At 43.7% G+C, this 20,206-nt stretch overlaps 1 protein-coding gene across 1 annotated transcript; it reads left to right on the forward strand.

The window, feature by feature from the left end:
• Positions 1–2,611: 2,611 nt before the first annotated feature.
• On the forward strand, positions 2,612–16,788 carry LOC147651361 (uncharacterized). Its single transcript, XM_086843812.1, has 2 exons — positions 2,612–7,074; positions 15,462–16,788. Exon 1 carries the CDS (start codon positions 3,496–3,498, stop codon positions 4,429–4,431), a length of 936 nt encoding a protein of 311 aa, XP_086699938.1. The 5' UTR covers positions 2,612–3,495; the 3' UTR covers positions 4,432–7,074; positions 15,462–16,788.
• The last annotated feature ends 3,418 nt before the right edge of the window (positions 16,789–20,206 follow it).

The raw sequence follows: 20,206 nt of genomic DNA on the forward strand, positions 1-20,206 counted from the left end.
GCCCCTCACGGACCCCTTCAAACGCCCCCGGGACCCGCAGCCTCCCCCTGCCTCCTGTCCCCCCGCAGCGCCTGCAGGTCACCCCCAGTGCGGGTCTCTCCAGGTGTGCCATCCACAGCTGGCACTCTCCTACACCAGCACTCGGTAAGAGCCAGAAACTTCAAGGAGAAGGGGAATGTTTGGCATTGCTGGCAGGGCAGGGCTGTGATGAACCAGCGGACAGGAGAGCTGGGAGCTGGGCACGAAGTGTGCGACACCCGGCAGCGCTGCTCCACAGGCCTCTGGATCTGGAGAATGGGGAAATGACTAATCCTCCTGGATTTTCTAGTGCACCAGGAACTGAAATAACAGATCTTGGGAGTAGCTACAGAAGGGAATGTGGTTTTGTCACTTTTTGCAGATGGAAACATGAGCCAAGCTCCAGCTGGTGGAAAGATACACCCTATAACCTTCTCCAAAGAGCTGAAGTTGCCTGGATCGTGAACAGGTCAAATGCATTCCCCGTATTTTTTTTCAAACAAACACATAGTTGAAGTGTTCACATTCCCAATGTCCCTTACCTGGGACACCTCCAATATACTTTGACCAAAGATGTTGGTGAGATGCTGGTGTTGCCATGGAGACTGGGGTGGAAAAGTGCTTGTCCAATACCACTGTATTTTGATTCCTGTACTTATCCAGAAAAGTGTGGGATTATCATGTCCTGGGGAAATGGGAGTCTGTGGGGGAGACGTGGCAGAGCTCTCCCCTGAGCAGGCTGCTGTGCCAGCTCAGTGTGTCAGTCCAGGCTGTGCTCCTACTGTCTCCAGGTCTCAGCACAGGCTGTGTGACAGACTCCAGTCACGCTGTCACCCACAGTGACAATCAGTGACACCAATCCCTGCAGGCTGCTGCTTTCCCCCTGCTATTTTCCAGTTTGACCTGAACAGCTGTGAGCTCACAGATCATGTAACATGGGCTCTGAAAGTGGCATTTCACAAGGCACAGGAGCTGAGGAGCTGCTTGTACAAGGCATTAAAGAAAACTTACGTTATGTGTGCTTCAGGCTTAAGGAAAAGATGACTAAGAATTCCAGCAATGTGGAAAAAACTTTCCACCTTCCATTACAAGGTTCAGAACCAAGGGTTTAACTGTCCTGAAAGCCTCTTTCACCCTCCCAATTTGGCACAGAATTGGCAGGGATTGGCAAATTCTGCTCCAAATCTATCATGAATGAATCATCATCGTGTTGGCATAAGAACTTCCACTCCAGTCCTTTCTTGTATTTTCTGGTGGCCTCTCCCCTGGAATTAAGCTGAATACATTGTCCCAGGTGTTGAAGTGAAAGTCAGAGCTCCTCCTAAGAAGATTTCAATTTGGACAGAAGGCTGCTTGCTTCCCTCCAGTCAGTAACTTCCAGTCCATGCAGATTACTGGGACAGAGTACAGGGAGGCTGAGCCTAACACAGAGCACAGAAAATGTTTCTAAGGTAGATGTATTTTTATAACACATTTTTCTTAACACTTCCTGGAAAAGAGCCCAAGATTACAGCTACCTGAAAGCAAGCAGAGAGAAGCCTGTGTCCATAGCACACCAGTAAAAAATACATTTAGTACAATTTATTCCTTCATAGTCTGTGAATACATCCTTCTGAATAGATATAAAATACTTTTGTAAGAGTCTCTTTAGCAGACCAATCCTCCACAGCATATGTACAACTAAAGTTGGGAACACCAAGAGCTCCACACTATTGTTTCACACTCCTTTGCACTTGCAAAATGGCTTGCTTTTCCATAGAAATCTCAGGGTGGAAAAGCAAACACACAAAAGCCTCTCTGAGGAACATGAAGCAGCAGAGGGGTCCGAGGTGAATGCTCCAGGGAGCACCGCAGGGAGCATCCGCCCTGCACAAAGAGAGGTCACGGCAGCGATGAATAAAAACCATCACCCAACACAGCATGCGAGGGGGAGGAGGGGAGCGGTGGGGTTGGCACAGCCCTGCTTTGGGGGAATGGTGAGAGAGGAATGGCCTGGGATTCTCATTCAGGGATCCTCAAGTGGGACCTGAAAGCAGGCTCAGGTCCCTAAATTCAGCTCACAAGCACGAGGTCCCCAAATCCCAGGCACCAGTCTCCAAATCCTGATACCAGCCCCCAAATCTTGGTACCCTCCCCCAAATCCTGACACCAGCCCCCAGATCCCAGGCACCAGCCCCCAAATCCTGGTAGCCGCCCGCAAACCGCAAGCACCGATATCCAAACCCCAGGCAGCAGTCCCCAAATCCCACTGCAAGCCCCCGGTCCCGGTCCCGGTCCTGTCCCAGCCTCAGGCCGCATCCTCCGGATGCCGATCCGCGGGGCGGGGACGCGCGGGGCGGGGACGCGCGGGGCGGGGACGCGCGGGGCGGGGACGCGCGGGGCGGGGACGCGCGCTCCCGGCCAGGCGCGCTCCCGCGAGCACGCGGTGCGTTCCAAACTCCCGCCACCCGCCGCGCCCCGCCCCGTCATCCCGCCGCAGCCAATGGCAGCGGAGGAGGGCGCCCCTGTAACCAATGGGAGCGCGGGGGCGTGGCCGCGGGGGGGTATAAGAGGCGGAGCGCGGCGCATTACGGCCTGCGCTGGGGTGTGCAGGCCCTGTGGCCGACTAACCCTAATGGCGGCTGCGCCCCTCACGCTCGCCCGCTGTTTTACTCGCTGACTTTCAGCGGGCCAAGGGAGCGGCCATGGGAAAGGGGGGGGAGAGGGAAAAGAGTTCCGGCCTCAAAAAAAGCCAGCGAGGGGGATTCACACCCCGGCCCACCCTGGGGTCCCTGTCCCTCCTCCGTAACAGGGGATGGTCCCGCCTTCGCCCCTCGTAGAGGCCGCGGTCGGCAGGCTCAGCGCCGCTACCGCCGCGAAGAGTTCGTCTCTGTCAGCCTCGGCGGCGGCCGGGACCAAAGGGCCGGCCCGCCCACCCTGGGCAGCCGGGGGACCCCAGCAGAGCAAAACGGGCGCGGCGCCGCCGGGCGCTGAGCAGCCGCGGCTCCCTAAGACGTGGAGTGCGCGGTGGGCGCCGCCCCGACACCCCCAAACCCCCTCATCCCCGCCGGGAGCGCCCGGCCCCCGCGCTCGGGGGGTCCCGGCCGCCCCCGGCTCTGCTGGGCCCGGCGGGGACCCCGAACGGAGCCCCCGGAGCTCCGGTCCCCGGCGGGGTTTGTCGTGTGCTCCCCTCAGAGGGCGGGCGCTGGGACGGGCGCACACCGCCCGGCTCTTAGCTGGGAGAGCCCTGAGCTGAGGGAAGCTCAGAAAGGCTGAATTTCATTCATCGAGTTCAAGAAATCTCGAGTTTTACTCATCGAATTTGGAGACGAGGAGCTGAATTTGTGAAAGCGTGAGAGACAGCGCGGGGAACTGGGAACAAATACTTCGCTGCAGTGTGGAGCAAGGATAGCGAGGACAAGGTGTTGTGGCTTGTCTTCCTTCAGCAATTCCTCTCCCTGTGCTCAGGCTTTGGCACTGCCGTGAAGAAAAACTGCAATGTGTGCCAGGGGCACCGCACCAAACCTGCCTGCTTTGTGCCAGGGTACAACACCAAACCTGCCTGCTTTGTGCCAGGGTACAACACCAAACCTGCCTGCTTTGTGCCAGGGTACAACAAACACCAAACCTGCCTGCTTTGTGCCAGGGTACAACAAACACCAAACCTGCCTGCTTTGTGCCAGGGTACAACACCAAACCTGCCTGCTTTGTGCCAGGGTACAACAAACACCAAACCTGCCTGCTTTGTGCCAGGGTACAACAAACACCAAACCTGCCTGCTTTGTGCCAGGGTACAACAAACACCAAACCTGCCTGCTTTGTGCCAGGGTACAACAAACACCAAACCTGCCTGCTTTGTGCCAGGGTACAACACCAAACCTGCCTGCTTTGTGCCAGGGTACAACAAACACCAAACCTGCCTGCTTTGTGGCAGGGTACAACAAACACCAAACCTGCCTGCTTTGTGCCAGGGTACAACAAACACCAAACCTGCCTGCTTTGTGGCAGGGTACAACAAACACCAAACCTGCCTGCTTTGTGCCAGGGTACAACACCAAACCTGCCTGCTTTGTGCCAGGGTACAACACCAAACCTGCCTGCTTTGTGCCAGGGTACAACACCAAACCTGCCTGCAGCGTGCCAGGGTACAACACCAAACCTGCCTGCAGCGTGCCAGGGTACAACACCAAACCTGCCTGCTTTGTGCCAGGGTACAACACCAAACCTGCCTGCTTTGTGCCAGGGTACAACACCAAACCTGCCTGCTTTGTGCCAGGGTACAACACCAAACCTGCCTGCAGCGTGCCAGGGTACGACACCAAACCTGCCTGCAGCGTGCTGAGCCCCAGCGCTGTCTGCCTGAAGGAGGAACGCCAAGGCCCATCCAGTGCCATCACCACCACAGGAATTATGCTCAGTTACCTCTGCTGTTAGTTCTGACCATAACTAAACCTTTTTGGTATTTCTGTATCTGTATTCTGTATTTGTATTTCTGTACTTGGCATCAACCACTTACAGGTTCATCAGATCTATGGGCACACATTGGACACAGATGTAGCCCTAAAAACTGAGCTTGGGCATCATCAGTGCTCATTTACCAATGCACCATTAATATCCTGAGTGTTTGACCAGTGCCATCTTGTGGCCTTCTGTTTTTTTCTTTGCACGGAGGATGGAAGTGAACTTGGGTACTTAATTTTTTGATTCTGTTTGAAAGAAACCTTCTGTGGCCAGAATAAACAGAAACAGGAGAGGCCGACCCCACACACTTGAAGATATGTAGGGCCTTTCTGGTACTGGAATCTGAATTTGCTTAATAAACCTGATCCAGCTAAAACTGGTGCTGGCTCTGCTGATGGTAATGTTCTTTCTTAGTTCAAACAATTATGTTTTCACTGTTTTATCTTGTTTCCAAGCAACAGTTTCACTTAGCATAAAATACTTCATTTCAGACTCTCAGCTAAACATGCAGAGCCAAGATATTTCATGTGCTTAGGACACTGTTTTTCAAATGAAACTCTACTTGACTTACAACTCTCTCTCTGAAAAAACGTCTTCTAAGTATACCTGGTTTGGTAGTATTTAAAATGATTTTTATAGCTGTCCCTTCTGAAAGGGGTGATAAGCTGAAACTGCCAAGTTTCTCTAGTCATAAAAGAATACGTGCTCATTCAGATCCGTGTGTCAGAGAGAAAATGCTGAGGAACTCAGAACGTGGTCTACATTTGCTTCTATTTATTTTTGGAAAGAAGGAAAACTGCAACGTGACATTGTTGCAGAGAGGACAACAACTGGGGCTGTAGCTGCAGCTTGCTACTGTTTCTAAGCAGCCTCGCACAGCCCCAGTGAAACAGGCCAAAAAACGTGCTAATGTGGCTTTTTAGGAATGCAAACAGAAACTCTCAGCTCTTTCACTCCTCAAGTGTTTAAAACCATTTGCAAGTGTGTCAAAGGAATTGTATTCAATGTTTCTTCTTAGAGCAGACAGGAAAAAAAGTCACCCGGCAGCCAAGTAATTACCTGTCCCGGCGGCAGCTCCATTTGTATCATCTGGCACTAAGTCAATTTTCCTCCCCAAGATGTAAATGCACATCTTAATATCTCCAGATTTGTTTAATTTCAAAACCCTTTTAAAATCGGTTGATGTTTTGGAGAGGAGGAGCTCTTTTGCTCAGTAAAGTTATGAAAGGGCTTTATTGAGGTCCACACCTTGCTCTGCCATTCTGTTAGTTTGGGGTTTGGGGTTGCACATCCTGGGTGATTTGTGGAGTGCCAGAGGCTCAGGAGTTAGCACCGAGTGGTCAGGAGGTTTGTAACAGATGTTTAGGCTGAGCTTTGAAGGACAGCTGGCTCAGGTCTGTTTGAGGTGGGCACTGCTGCTGTTCGAGGGCAGTCCCACGACATTTGCTGCATCAGGCTGGGTACAGGGACAGTGCTCTGGCCAAAGGGGACCCAGCCCTGTGTGTTCCCCCAGCAGGATGAAGTGGCCTCGCTGCACTCCTGTGTGCCTGGGGTTACCTTCCTTTTGCACGGTCATCTTCTGGTGTGCTGCTTCTGAACACTCCAGAGCTTTCTGTCCCTGTGGGAAACCTGATCCTCTTCTGTGGAGAACCTTGGGATGAAATCCTTTAGGGGATCCCATAGAACTGGTGGGATAGCAGGAGGAATAGCATTACAGTGCTTGTGCAGACAGCTCTGAGGGTGTTTTGGGAGCTGACAGACCTGGACCCCCCGAGGGGATGAACACACCTCCCCCATCAGCACATTTCCAAGCTCTCACATCTCAGGGTCTCAGCCGGGTTGGTTCCAGCTGCGGTGCTGTGTGACAGGCACGGTCCTGAGCTGTGCCCCACTCCTGGCTCCACCTTGACCTCTGCTTTCAGTCACCTCTCAATGTCCTTGTCCTTTTTCACTCCCCTGCATGAAAGCAGCAGGTTTTTATCCTACACCGATTTCATTAATCTGTTCCCAGTGCAGGTTTTATCTTTCTTGCATGAGTTTAAAAACAATCGTGGTTGTTTGGGTCGGATGCGATGTGTCAGTGCACAACAAACAAACCAAGATTTAAATCAGTGCAAGAGGTTTGTAAAGATGGACAAGTACAGATTCACGTGTTGGTGTGACTTGGTGTGCAAACTTAAAGTACACTTTACTGTGTATTTGAAATGACCAACAGAAAAGCTGGAGTTTTTCTACTTACAGAGAATTTTGCTAAACACTTCCCAAAGTCATTGGCAGAGGTGACAGCACACACAGAGCTTGTAAGAACAGCACGAGCAGAGTTAACATTGTACTGAGATATTGAGTCTAACAAAACAGTTCAAGTTGACCTTGCTTATGGGGCAACAAAAAGTGTCTTAAGGAAAAATAATAATTATCAAAGAGTAAAGAATGGTTTAATTCAAAGGCTGTTTAACCTCCGACAGGTCTGGCAAACATTAATAGAACCCTTCCCTCATTCTGTTTGTGGATTGCCTGGACAAGGGGTACCTTCAAAATGTGGTTGGATGTGGTATCTAAGGATATTTATCAGGAAAAGGAATGGAAGAAGCATATGTCTCAATTATTTATACATAAGTAATTTAATTGTAAAGTGAAGACATGCAATCAAATCTTTGTAAATGCTAAAAATCATGGACTAAAGATTGTGTAAGAATATAATAACTTTCTGTGCTTTTCTTTGCTCAGTTCTCTGCATTCAACTCAACACATCCAAGTACTAAAGTTGTTTTATCTGAAAGAAGTTTGGAAAAACCAACTCCAGGAAGTGCTAAACCTCTGGCACAGGAGCCTGGGACACCCACTCTGGCTCCTGGTCCTGTGCTGGGTGACTCTGCCCTGCCTGTGGCTCAGGTCAGGTCCATTTTCCAGCCAGAGCTCTGCATTGCATGGCTGCAGACTTTTGCCTCCTCCATTTATGGTTTTCAGGCTGCATGATTGTAACCTGGGCCTAATAGTATTTTAAAATTAAGATTTATTAGTTCATTTTTAAAAATTTGTGTGTACTCAACTTTAGCTGCAGTTCTGGGTGAAGCCTTCCAAACCCTCAGATTTGTATAAAATGAAGTCATCAAAGTTTGGCTTCGTGTTTTCTTCCCAGCTGGATCAGACCTAAAAAACACAGTGGCTTAGGAATAGAAGGGACATTTTTCTACCTCTCTTGAGTTTTGTATTTCAAATATCTCGGTAGGAAGAGCTGATCCTCTGTGGCTGCTGAAGCCTTTGTTCCGCAGGTCTTATCTGTGCTGTTATCTCTTGCTGTTGATCCTATTTTTCCAACGGTAGATGGCAACAGCCATTCATTTGTAAAACACTGGAGTGGAACTCGGTGCATTACCCAGTTTAATGTGCAAAGAGGGGAATTTAAGTGAAACTATGTGGGGTTTTTTTTTGGAGTTTCCCCCCCTCCCTTTTTTTTTAAAAAAAAAAAAGTACACACAAACTGCTATTAAATGGAAACAATTTAAATGAATTCTTGTTATGGAATCCAATTCAAAGCAAAATTTTAAAAAATGTTATTTAAGCCTCACAGGAAGGCACTAAAATGAATTGTCATCCCTATGTAACAAGTATTTAAAAATGCATTTTTCAATGTAAATTCTAGATAAACGGAACTGATTAAGAAATGTTGGTTAACACTAGATTTTTATTCCCTTTCAAGTTTGCTCAAAACACTACTAATTTGCAGTTTATGTTTGGTTGAGAAAATAATTAAAACATATCTTTGCACAAAATAAAGAATTTTATTTCCTGTCTATCCTGTTTAGGATTCACCTTGGCAAAGTATTTTGACAGTTTGACCCCAATTGAAAACGTTGTCAGAGATCAACATTTGCAGATATTAAATTTTACTTTTGCCTCTAAAAATGCATTGTGTGATTTGAAACTAGCTGTGCAAACGTCAAGCTTTCCAGTGCACAGCAGTGTGTTGTAGGATAAATCACTTTCCATATTTCTCATTTATTTAAATAAATTTCCTGCTTGCTTTTGTGGAATATACACTTTGTTTCCCAAAAAAGCAAACGTGGGAGTTGTGTGAGTGAGGAAGGTAATCATCTATAACAAAGTTATAAACAAGTCACAAGACTTTTGGGAATTTTACAGCTGAAAACTGAAGTTCTCGTGCATTATCATAGCGTTCTGGTTTGCCATGATAACGAGTTTAAAGGCTGGAATTTCTCTGTTTTTATTGAAAAGATAATCAGACTTTTGTTCATTAATGATGGGATATTGGCAGCTCTGATAATTTCATAGGCAACATTTTAGTGTGGCAATTAGTATTTTAATCAGTTTTTTCCTTATTACTGTATTTGCTATTATCTGAATGTTACAGTTGGGCGCTTCACTGAGCTCCGTGGGGGACAAAACAAGGCAGAAAGGATAAAAACTGACTGAAATGAAGTGCTGAGAGGGGTTTGGTCCCAGGACTGACTCCAGATGTGCCCCTCTGAGCTGCTTGCATCCATCCGGTGCAGCTCGGTGGGAAGGATCCCACCGCCCTTTGGAGGATGAGGATGGGAAATGCTGAGCATCCTCTCCTGCTCTCCCCCTGCCCGGGGCAAGAGAACCATCCAGCCTTATTGTCCCCGGACAGCCCTGGCAGAAATCTGTCCTCCAGCTCACAAACTTCCAGCATCAGCAGCATTTACCAAATCACCGTGCTTCAACTTTTCCTCGCCGGTTCTGAGCCTCCTAAAGAGCAGAATTCCATCACTTCTTTCATCACTCTAATATTCCTTTAAACAACTGTATCATGGGATCTATTGTACTTAGCTGTAGTATTTCTACCGTACAGCCCATGTTTTTCATCACAGGAAGCAGCTTGAACTGCTTATAACACATGGAGTAGATATTTGTCTTGTTTTAGAACAGCTTTATATCGTTCAGCTGGCTTTCCAGCCTCTTCTGTGTCTAAAGATAAGTACATTTAAGGATAATCCTGAAGTTTTTATCTTCTGCATCGCCAGCCCACGCTTTCGTTGCCGTTCTGTATTGCACTGCTCCAGGCAGCTTTGAACAGCCTTAGCTTGACAATTAAGGGAGTGAACTGGCAAAACTGCTAATTTCTCCCCCTTTCCTTTCACTCTTATCTCATATTCTCTAAGGTACACGTCTTTATCTACATGTTTCCAAGAAGGTGTTCAATTAATAACTCAGACAAGTCAGAGCTGATAGGATCTTTTCATGTATTAATTTAACTCTTCCTTTCAAACGGAGTGCCAGAAAAATCACTGTTTTCATGTTTTCTCTATTTATTCTGGCTGGATTTTTTAATTGAAGTTGCATGCTGTAGTCCTTTGATTCTGCTCCCAAGAAATTATCAGGGATTATAGTAGTGGCCTTACAGGTAACAGGGGGTTCTCACTGATGTCTTGAATAGTGGCTTTCTTCCCTGTTAATGTTGATTTTAAATTGTTTTTATTTACAGCAAAAAGATAGACCCACAGACTTAGCCAGGCAGAATATAGAAGTATTAGGTGGTTTGTTACTCAGTTTGTTGTGTTTGGGTGTTTTCTCTGATAGTAAGAATGCAACTCAGCTAATGAGTAAAACAAAATTTCAGTGGACAATCACAAGACTTGTCCAAAGGCAGAGGTTTATTGATGTGTATATGTGAATGATTTAGCAGTTACAGAGAATGATGTTTAAAACTCCCCATTCTTTCATCAGACATGAAGGACAATATGTTCAGTTTCCACCTGTGTTGGCCTTGCAGCAGGTTTCGACTTGCAATAAGAGCTAAATTGATTTGATATTAGGAAAAGAAATCCTTTTGGTTCTTATCTACAGTTTAAATTGTAAGTCCTGAGAAGAAACTCTTGTCCTGTGAGCTGTGAGATGCAGAAAAACCACAGTCCCTGGTAGCTAGAACTGGAGATGAGGATGTCCCATACCACAGAGCAGCAGGTTCTTTAGTGAACATGAAATGTATAAATTTCCCTGAGAAAACAGGTAACCAATTCACTAAAACATGATGTTCTATACTGAGAAAAATCTTTAAAACCCCTCTCAGGGAGCCTTTTTTGTTTTGTTTTGTTTTTTTAATTGGAAATGAAGATAATGATTCTTTATTGGTGTTTTTAACACCAAAATATTATTTATAAAGTATTTTATAGCTTTCTATTCCTATGACTTATAAGACCATGTTCTAACTGCCTTCAGAGAGAGCAGCCACCATGAATTTGAAATTAAATAGATGGCAAATTCTGAAAAATGACAGTATACTCTCCTGATTTTCCTTATGAAACCACAGGAACCTTTCAGTGAACAATTTCCCAGAAAAAAAAGTATAGAATCGATAAGTAGTATTAGGCAGTACAAAAATTGTCATGCAATACAGAAAAAAAATACCCTTTAATAAGCTTTTTGATAACATTAACTTTTCTACTGAGTTGACTTTTCATTCTCCAATCACGAGGACTTTCCATAAGGATTTTTTTCCTCAGAAAAACCATTTTTAATGTAGCAAAATTACACCACCAGGACAAAAAGCTGGTTTATACCCAGTGAGGATCATAAACACAAATTGCTGATTTTGTGATTAGTCCAGTGGTTTAGTTGTCAATCGATTTCATGGAAATCTTGTGAGCAGAAAGTTCAAGCTTAAAAGGCTCAGGGATACAGCAGTTCTGGAATATTTCCAGCATTTTGCTTCTATTTCCAGGTTTATCTTGGTAGTACCACCAAAGCAGGTGACACATGAAGCCACAGGTCACACAGGAAGCTGTAGGTGACCTAATGGCTTGGCAATGTTATGCTTTAAAATTCAGCTTAGTCTTGTAATAAAGCCTGTTCACATCATGTTTTAAGTGTGTTTCTCAACAGCAAGTTCTGGCCAGCTGTTTCAGATAGTTCAGGATTTTTCAGCTTAAAATAAAAAAAGGAACAACATTTAAAAAGGTGGAAGTCTATCAAAGCCAAGCCCTGCAACATTTTATTTTCCTTTTTTAAATGAGGTATAGCGGGGCCTTTGGGTGTTTTCCATCTTGAAGTTTGTGCAAAGTAAATTGAAACGAGCCATTTCTAACAATTAAAAGATAAATACATCGTTGGTTGAAGATTTGGGAACCAAATATGAAGCCAAGGGAGACATTCTTGGGAGCTCATTGGTGTAAAAGCAGATCATGGCTGTCTCCAGGTTGCTGCTTGGCAAGGAGGGATAGGGACTGACAGTTCCTTAAAGGAATGCTTCAAGGACAAAATGAGAACACTTCCATAGGGTGCAGCCATCAATCAGCAGAGAGATGTTCTTGTACACCAAGTGCAACCCAGCAGAGCTTTCCAGTGATCATAAAGCACTGGCCAACACAGGAGCTGCTCCAGTAATTACAGATTACATTAAGTAGCCAGTAAAAGCCAACAGCCAACTACCAGGCAAACCTTTTATACATTATTAAAATCATATCCTTCATATCATATCAGAAGATTCAAGCTAATAAAATTGAACTTGATAATGCAATCAGTAAAAAGCAGGTTTTAAAAAAAAAAAATAATTCTGATTTGTTGATAATGTCTCAAGGAATCCTATGTTTTATATAGTGCCTAATATACGTAAGTGTGGAAATAATCCCTCAGGCACATTAACAGTTTCAGTTGCACATTCCCTGAGACTGCCTTGAACTTTTTATAATTACATTTTATTAAGAAATAATTGTTATATATCAAGTGTGGCTTGCACTTAGATTAAAGGCTGTGGTTACATAATATTTCAGCAATCAAAATATAGAAAAATTTTAGAAGTATGAAATTGGAAGGATTTTTCTCATGTATCAAGAAGCTAGTTTGCCTTCCTGAGCAACTGCCTGGGACAGTTTGTTACAGGCCCTGAAAAATCAGAAATATTAGAGGTTTGACATAAAAAAAGGAAGAGGGAAGAAACACTTTATAGGTAAAGAGACCAATATTTCCTGCTAACATTTTTAATAAATCACTTACAAGTGTATATTTTCTATGGAGTCCTTAAAGGAGTCCAGGTGTGCCTGGCTCTCAGACCAAAAGTTTCTGAAAACTTGGTATTTTGAGGGATTGACTGAATAAGAAATTTTCTTCTTGTTGGCCAAGACAGTATATTTTATTATATAATAGAACCAGAGTCACCTGTGTTTGAGAATTGACACTACACAGCAGCTGCTTTTGTGAGGTTATTGGTCAGACTTTGATTTCATATGAGTCTTAAAATGTTAAAATAAGGTATATACTGTTCCCTTATATCTAATACAAAGTCTAAGAAAAAGGTTAATATTGAAGAATATTCTATGACTGGATAAGTTTTCTGTTTCTGTGAACCTAAAGGATCTGAGACCCAACTGTAAAACCATCAGCAAACAAGTTGAGTGTGCACTGAACATCTAGAACACAGCTCAAGGCAGAATGTGGGCAGATTTTCTGTGTAATTAAAAATAAATATGGCTAAGATAAATCAGTTTCATCATCTATTTTACACACAGAGCACTGTAGCTGCAACAGTTTCACCCTTCAGTCGTTAGCTGGCATGGTAGAACAAGATCCAGCCATGCCAAGTGAGGACCTACATGTTTACTCTTTCTTCGGGTCTCCCAAAATGATTAGAAATGTTTCAATTTTGTGCATTAGACCACAGCTATTACCTAAAGCAAGAAGTACTGCCTGCTCTGTTCCTGGGGAAGGAAATACTGTTTCCAGCAGGAGTTAACTGTGAGTTTGTAATTCTTTATTTAGGCAGTTTGTTACTCCATGTCTGGATATAGTCTTAGCTATGGCTTTTGAACAAAAATTGCCCCAATAAAGTCTATTTTTACTTTTTAAAGTCAGATTGCTTATTTCCAAACCAAAGTGTAGATTCCTATTTTTGTTAAAAAAACAAACCCAGAGCAAACCCTCTCATCCCTGGCCTGATTCTTTGTTGTTCAGTGTCTCAGAAAACTTGTCTGTAGCAGCAAATAGATCCAGGAGTAGCAGCACAGCAGACCAAAGTCACCCATGTGCAGGTCCACTGCAGTCCTTGGAGCAGTGCCTGCTGGACCTGGGGCTGAATTTCTTCTCTATCTTCACTGTGTGAGTAGAGATTCTGTTTCACTTCTTCAGAGGTGCCCAAAAAAACTTTGTAATTGATGTTTTCCACTCATTTTCTTTCTCTGCTGGTTCTGTATTTTGGTAGAATCGTGTTTCCTCGACTTTCAGATGTGTGCTTGGACGCTGGAAAAACTCACTCTCATGCATAATGAAAGAGGAAAAGTTACAGAGGAGAAATTTCTTGGCTGGAGTCTCCATTCCTGCTCTGTATCTTGCTCTACAAGCTCCCACAGCAAGTGAGTGGTAGAGCCAAGAATAGAACACCACTTCTCTGACACCCAGTCCAGTGCCTTAACCCCTGCCTCCCGTGAGAAATTTTGTTTCACTTTTCTGTGCAGTGCAAAGATAAGATCATATTTTATTTTGGTGCCTAAATTGATCTCTAGGGTGAGTGAATAGAGTTGGGAAATAGCCAGAGAATAACACAATGTAAATAGTGAAATGGAAGGAGGTTATATATATAACACTACAGCCTCTCAGACTGCTGTGTGTCTAGATAGAATTAATTAAAAACTGTATGAAGCATTTGAGTCCTTTCAGGATTCTTTTGAGCACATGAGGACTTCTTTAGTGAGAAAACAGGATTTATTTTGCTCAGCTGGATTTTGTTTGAGAGCAGCCAGTGGAGAAGTTCTTTGCTCTGTAACATGAAGTGCTTTTCCTCCCTGGTAGCACTTGCTTTGTTGGGATAACAGCAGGTGTTGTGTTGCCTGTTTGGGGATAGCAAAGGAAATTTGGGAGAAAGATGGAATTAGCATGGGTTGGTTAGTTTGTCCTCCAGAAAGAGTCTGAGTTGTGGCAGATCAGGGAGGTGTCACCTTGCACTCAATTTCAGGCAAAGTAAGAGCTTCTCTTTCCCAGCCTTTCCCAACACGTGAGCAAGAGGCAAGTGCTAAGTGCTAGAGGTGAAACCTGGATCCCACCTCTCTTTTAAAAGCATATGGGTTTGAAGAGTAAATATTTTGGAAAGATTTTTTTTCCCAAAGTCTCTTCATACACCATGAAGGGAAGAGAGATTGCTGTAAAAGGATAGAAAAGAGGTCACTGTAGCTTTCTGCCTGTGTTCTTTAGCCATGTTTATTGTTTTTATACAGGCATTTGCAATAAAAACTGCTGAAATGCATTAGAAAATGACCCTACATTATTCCAGGTACCAGGAATTGTGGGTGCACACACAAATTGCTGGGGACAAGATGAAGCATGACCTTACAGCACCACTGGGACAGGGGTTTCCTTCTCCACTGATGGCAGAATAACACATTTCCTTGCTCACTGGCTAGAAAGGATTGGGAATTTTTTGGCAGTGCTTTACGCTTGGGAACTCTTTATTTCTCACCATTGAAACATTTTGTGGGAACGCGCCAGTTTCAGTGAAACTTCTGTAATAAAATGTTTCTTTTCAGGCTAGGATTTAGAGGGGGATGGGCTCTAACCCCGATCTGCTTCTCTGAGAAGAAGGATTTAACCCCCAAAGTCTTCACATTCCAAGAGAGTCTGAATTCTCAGTTATGATGATGTTAAGAGTGCTTTTTAAATTTTTTTTTATTTTTTTTTCCCCTGTGCTTCTGTAGAAACAAACAAAACCCCCAAACAACAAGCAAATCCCACTTCTGAGGTCATCTTGTTGTGATTGAGAGTGCTTCTGAAAGGATTTCTGGGATGGGAAAAATTATTTTCCTTCTCTTTCAACTTTGCACCTCACCACTCTGTCATGAACTTTGCATGTGAGATTTTGCTCTTGATGAATGAGCTCTCAGCCATAAAGGCTGCTGTGAACTAGGCTTAAGGACTTCCCTGAAAAATGAAAACCAAAAGGCTAAACCACAGTTACCTTAGGAAATGTGAAGAAAGAGAAAAATGAAATCTTTGCTCTCCTGCTTCTTCTGTAGGGTTTTGTCACTCATTTTTCACAGATTCTCCTGTGCAGAATTCGCTGCTCCTGCTCAAATATGAGAGGTGGATGGAGCATTGCTGTGTGATCAGGGAGGCTCTGCTGGGATCTCGAGGGACTGGCAGGAGATGGGATGGTTCTGCTGGAACTGATCAACATCAACACCTGCCCTGATGCTTCATCTGAAGGAAATCACAAATTGGCTCTTCACCTTCATAGGGCTTTTTTGGTTCCTGCAGTTAGGAGTGCCAGCTGCAGCGTGAAATAAATGTAAATTCCATCATTGTTCCTTCTGGAATCTATTCTGGATACTTATTGTTATTTACTGCTTGCTGGATTGTGGCCATATATATTTTTTTTGTCATTATCTGTGTGACAATTGAAAGAAAAGAGCTGAATTTTGACCTCAGATAAGTGTTGATGACCACTGCTTTTACTCTGCCTTCTTCCAGGCAGCAGGTACCAGGAGGCTCCAGGAGTGTCAGAGTGGTCATATCTTTACACAGAGTTGTATCAAAGTGAAAAGTTTAAATCTTACAAATCACTTCACATATGCTCATCCTTCTCTGGGGGAAAAGGATGGTCTAAGAGTTGTTTAGTGTGCTCTTATTATGGTGATGAGTGCAGAAAGAAACAAATGGGAATATTTTAGAAAAACTTGTAAAGAGATTTTTGAAAAGAATTACTCTGTAGTCGAGGTATGGTGGAAACTGCACTTGATGAGTTTCTAACATACATTGGGTTTAAGTGCCATGGATTTCTTTGGGGATTCCATATCTAGCAGAAAATTCTGAGCAGTGCTGTCTGCACCCATGTCCTAAGCAGAAGGAGCAGCACATAACATACAAGGGAGTAATTCTGACCTGATGAGGGAGGAGCAGAGCACCCTGGGCTGCTGCCAGGCGCTGTCTGTGTGTGCCCTGTGTTGATAGAAGGTGTGGGTCGATGTGTGCTCTCATAAAAACCTCCACAAATTCAAACAGCAGTGCTCTGAGGATCCTTTCCTTCTTTGTGGCTCTCAGAAATCGCTTCCAAATCAGCTCTGAATGTAGCTGAATAAAGTCTGGCACTGAATTTGTGTTTTAATAGCGATGATTCCTACGCACAAAGTGATTTGGAAACACTTTCAAAGAGGACAAGCATGGTTTGTCTCAGCTAGTGTGGAAGTCCTACAAAATTCCTAGTGAAGGATTGCACCAGAATGGAATATTTGCTGGGTGCTGGAGGGCAAAGGAAGTAAAAACATTTAACAGCTTTTCTAAGTGATTCTTGTGTGTATCTCAAATTTGCTTCTGACAAATGGTTTTATTCACTATTAATTTTAATAAATTGAAAGCGTTTTTCATTTCTAGGTGGTTTCTGCTCAGTCTTTGAACCTTGAGGCTGATTGTTTTAATTCCACAGGGTCTGGAGGATGGGGTTCTTTGTTTTGTACAATAACCACATTATAACCAGCCATCATTTTCTGTTCCTTGCTCTCTTAACTTCCATTTTTAATGTGACACTATTTGCATTTTAGCTCCAGCAGGCATCAAATAAGATGTTTAATTAAAAATGTTATTGGAGGTCCAATTTAAGATCAAAGATCACATGCTATCAGAGATCCAGTTCTTTGATACCACAATAATAGGTACCTTAGAAGTTGTCAGATGGGTTAGATTAGATAGCCATTTATTTTAGCTTGTTTCCTTTTCCTTAGTACTCATTCCAGATACTATAACGTGCTAGAAGTTTTAAGAAGAAGCAGTAATTTTTAAACTGAAAAGTAAAAAGCTCCCAGTTTAAACAAAACTGATTAAAAAATTATGGAAGTAGGAAATTGAGATCTTTAGAATATATAGGACCAAAAGCTTAATAAACCTTGACTGAGAGCATAATCCTGAACGCTAACAGAAGTCCGTTTGTTGTAACAAACATTTTGTCTAATTTAATCTTCAAATGTATTACTGCCAGAAAAAATAGAAGTTTCAGGTTTTAATGTGTTGGTTACTCTTGGACTTCAGCTTTAGCTACTGGTGCTGGTAGTGTGTCCCACTGAAAAGACCATTTTAATTATCCTTGTCATTGAAGTCGGTTCGTGTGTGTTATTTACAGATCATTCTTTAAACTGCTAAATAAGCTGTGTACTCAGATGGGAACAAGAGATAAAATTAGGCTGTGTTGCCATCAGAGCACAACAGCAGTGTGTGAATTTGAGCTCCTTGCAGAGCTCCTGCCACAGAACTCAAAGCAGAGGCGAGGTTGGTTCCTTGGCTGTACATCTGCACAGAGCGCCCAGGTCTCACAGGACATTAATCACCTCTGCAGAGATGTAAGAACCCTCCACTTCTAACACAGCCCACGGCAGTTAATGGAGCTGGCAATGTGCTTTTACCTTTTGTTCTACTTCTGGATCACTTTGATTTTAGATTAAGTAATCTTAATGTCTGTTTGGTGGAGAACGGCACCTTTTTTTTTTTCTTTTTTTTTTTTTTTCTAATTCTTTCACATATATAAATTATTCTAACAGCTCTTCCGGCTCATAAATCATAACTAAGTTGGTTCTAATACATTTGAACTATCAGCCAGCATGTGCAGAATGTTATCAGTTTTCATGTGTTACAGATAGCGGAGGTGGAAAAGTGGTTTTCGAATGGTGTTGAGCTACTGCAAAGATTTTCCATTTGCTTCTGAGCCATTGCCTTTGTGCCGTCTCGGGGATTGGGTTGAAAGGGAGGGGCTACGACCTGCCAGGAGGGGCTCCACAGATCTTCCTTTGGTACCAATGGAATCCAAAAATGCTCAGAGAGCCGTGATTCCCCCAGACAGACAGACAGACAGACAAGCAGAACTCCGGCTCCTGCTTCCCAACCCCCAAAAGACTTTAAACCACTTTCCACTTTTTTTTTTTTCTGACCCCGAAGTGGCTTTGGAAACGCGGCAGGAATGCAAATAAACGTGTAAGAGTCAGTCTAATCGGGCATCCAGTCCTCAGAACTTCATTACTCTTCGTTATCTGAAAAACTGCAAATAGGAAGGGAAACGCCAGCAGGGCAGAGATGCATTGTCACATTGCAGACTTGGTGTTAGGAGGGATCCTTGTGAATGCTAACAGAAAGCCTAACAACCAAAATTCGCTACTTGGGTTCAGCCTCGTGAATGGACACTGTTTTTAGAAATTAATTCAATTGAAAAATCCTTATTTTCCATGTAAATGGACAACTTGTTTAAATTCAGAGACAAAAAAAACCTGGGGTTAAGTGTAAGACCCACAATTCGATTTGCATGTTGAGTAATTCAGACTGTAATAGAAGCTTTGTCATGTTAAGGTTAGGTCTTTCCTGTGGCTGTTCAAGTGGGCTCTAAAGACTTTTTAACGTGTTGCAGGATATTAAGGGGGGAAGGCTTGACCTACATCCATTTTTTTTCAGACCCACTTCTGCAGGTTTCATCACACTCCCCGTGTCTCGCACGTGGGACATTGCTGAGGGCAGGATAGGTGCCCAATTGCCTACATACAATTTCATCAGGAAAGGTATATGATTTATTGCCCTGTAAAGGGTTTTGACATGAAGCCTGTGAAAAGCACTATATAAATGCCAATACAATATAAAACGTCACACAAATACTTTGCTCATTAATTCTGACCCTGTGCTTTTGTACTGGAGAGAAATGAGAGTGAAATATGAATGTGTTCCTTATGCTTTAAGGGGAAAAATGGGGCTGTGGATTTTATAAAGGCTGATGTGTTAACCTGCCTTTGTGGCTCCTTTAAAGACAAGCAGCAAGAAGGCCACTCCTGCCTGGAAGTTACACCATGAGTGAAAGCAAGCAAAGCCCTAAAAAAGGGCAGCCCCACATTTGTGATGACAGTCCTTGGTCATGACACAGCTTTCACCACACAAAGAGAGGATTTCATTGTTTCATTTCAGAATTCTATTTATTTCATCACTACCAGCTCCGTCTGCCATCATCCCATTACAATTTTACTCCATACATTTTGTCATATTATCTTTAAACAGCTTAATACTTAAATCTTCCCCAGTCTTTGTGGCCTGTGTTCAGAATGTGGCTGCAGCTGGATAAACTGTGCTTCACCAGGGTGTTTTAGTGACTTGCCAGAGCTGAGCAGCCCTTGTTCATCTTTGCTTTGGCCAAAGGAGACAAGAGCTCCTCAAAGGCCAGATCTCACCAGTCCCCAGCTCCTTCCTCCTGGAAAATCCCTGGGGAGGCCAGGGAGGAAGGGGAAGGTTGTGGGGCATACTGGAAAATCCCTTTTCTCTGCAGAGATTTTCCAGCCTTGCCCAGTTCACTTTGCAGAATGGGAGCCAGCCTGGCCCAATGGGTATAAATCACAAAACTCTTGTGTCTGAGCAGCTGAGGTTTTCTCTCATGTCCCTTCATGGTGGGACTTTAGTTTTCTAAAATATTCATGCATCAGCTTTAGCTGATCATCACTGTGTACTGAGTAAAATTTGTTCCATTCCTTTACTTTGATTTTAGGTTGCTTTTCAAATTCCTTCCCTCTTCTGTGTTTGTCTGCGATTTTGATTGTTTCTATTTTCCCTTTAAATAGGATGTTCACTTTCTGCTGATCTTTGCTGACATTTTTCCCTTTTGATTTGTAGTACTATTAATTCCCCTCTGTTCAATGTTTTGTCTACATTCAGAACATGTTTGTTTTTCTCTAGTGGCCTGTAATTACTTTCCCCCTCCTACTCTTTAATTTTTCCAATTACGTTCTCCACTGATGCTCCTTTAAGGGCAAGAAATACTGGGGGTAACCTC

The sequence above is a fragment of the Cyanistes caeruleus genome, chromosome 10 (genome assembly GCF_971803275.1).
Source record: "Cyanistes caeruleus chromosome 10, bCyaCae1.hap1.1, whole genome shotgun sequence".
NCBI lineage: Eukaryota > Metazoa > Chordata > Aves > Passeriformes > Paridae > Cyanistes > Cyanistes caeruleus.

Excerpts from the sequence above, each read along its gene's own strand:
- LOC147651361 (XM_086843812.1), top strand. The coding sequence starts at position 3,496 with ATGTGTGCCAGGGGCACCGCACCAAACCTGCCTGCTTTGTGCCAGGGT.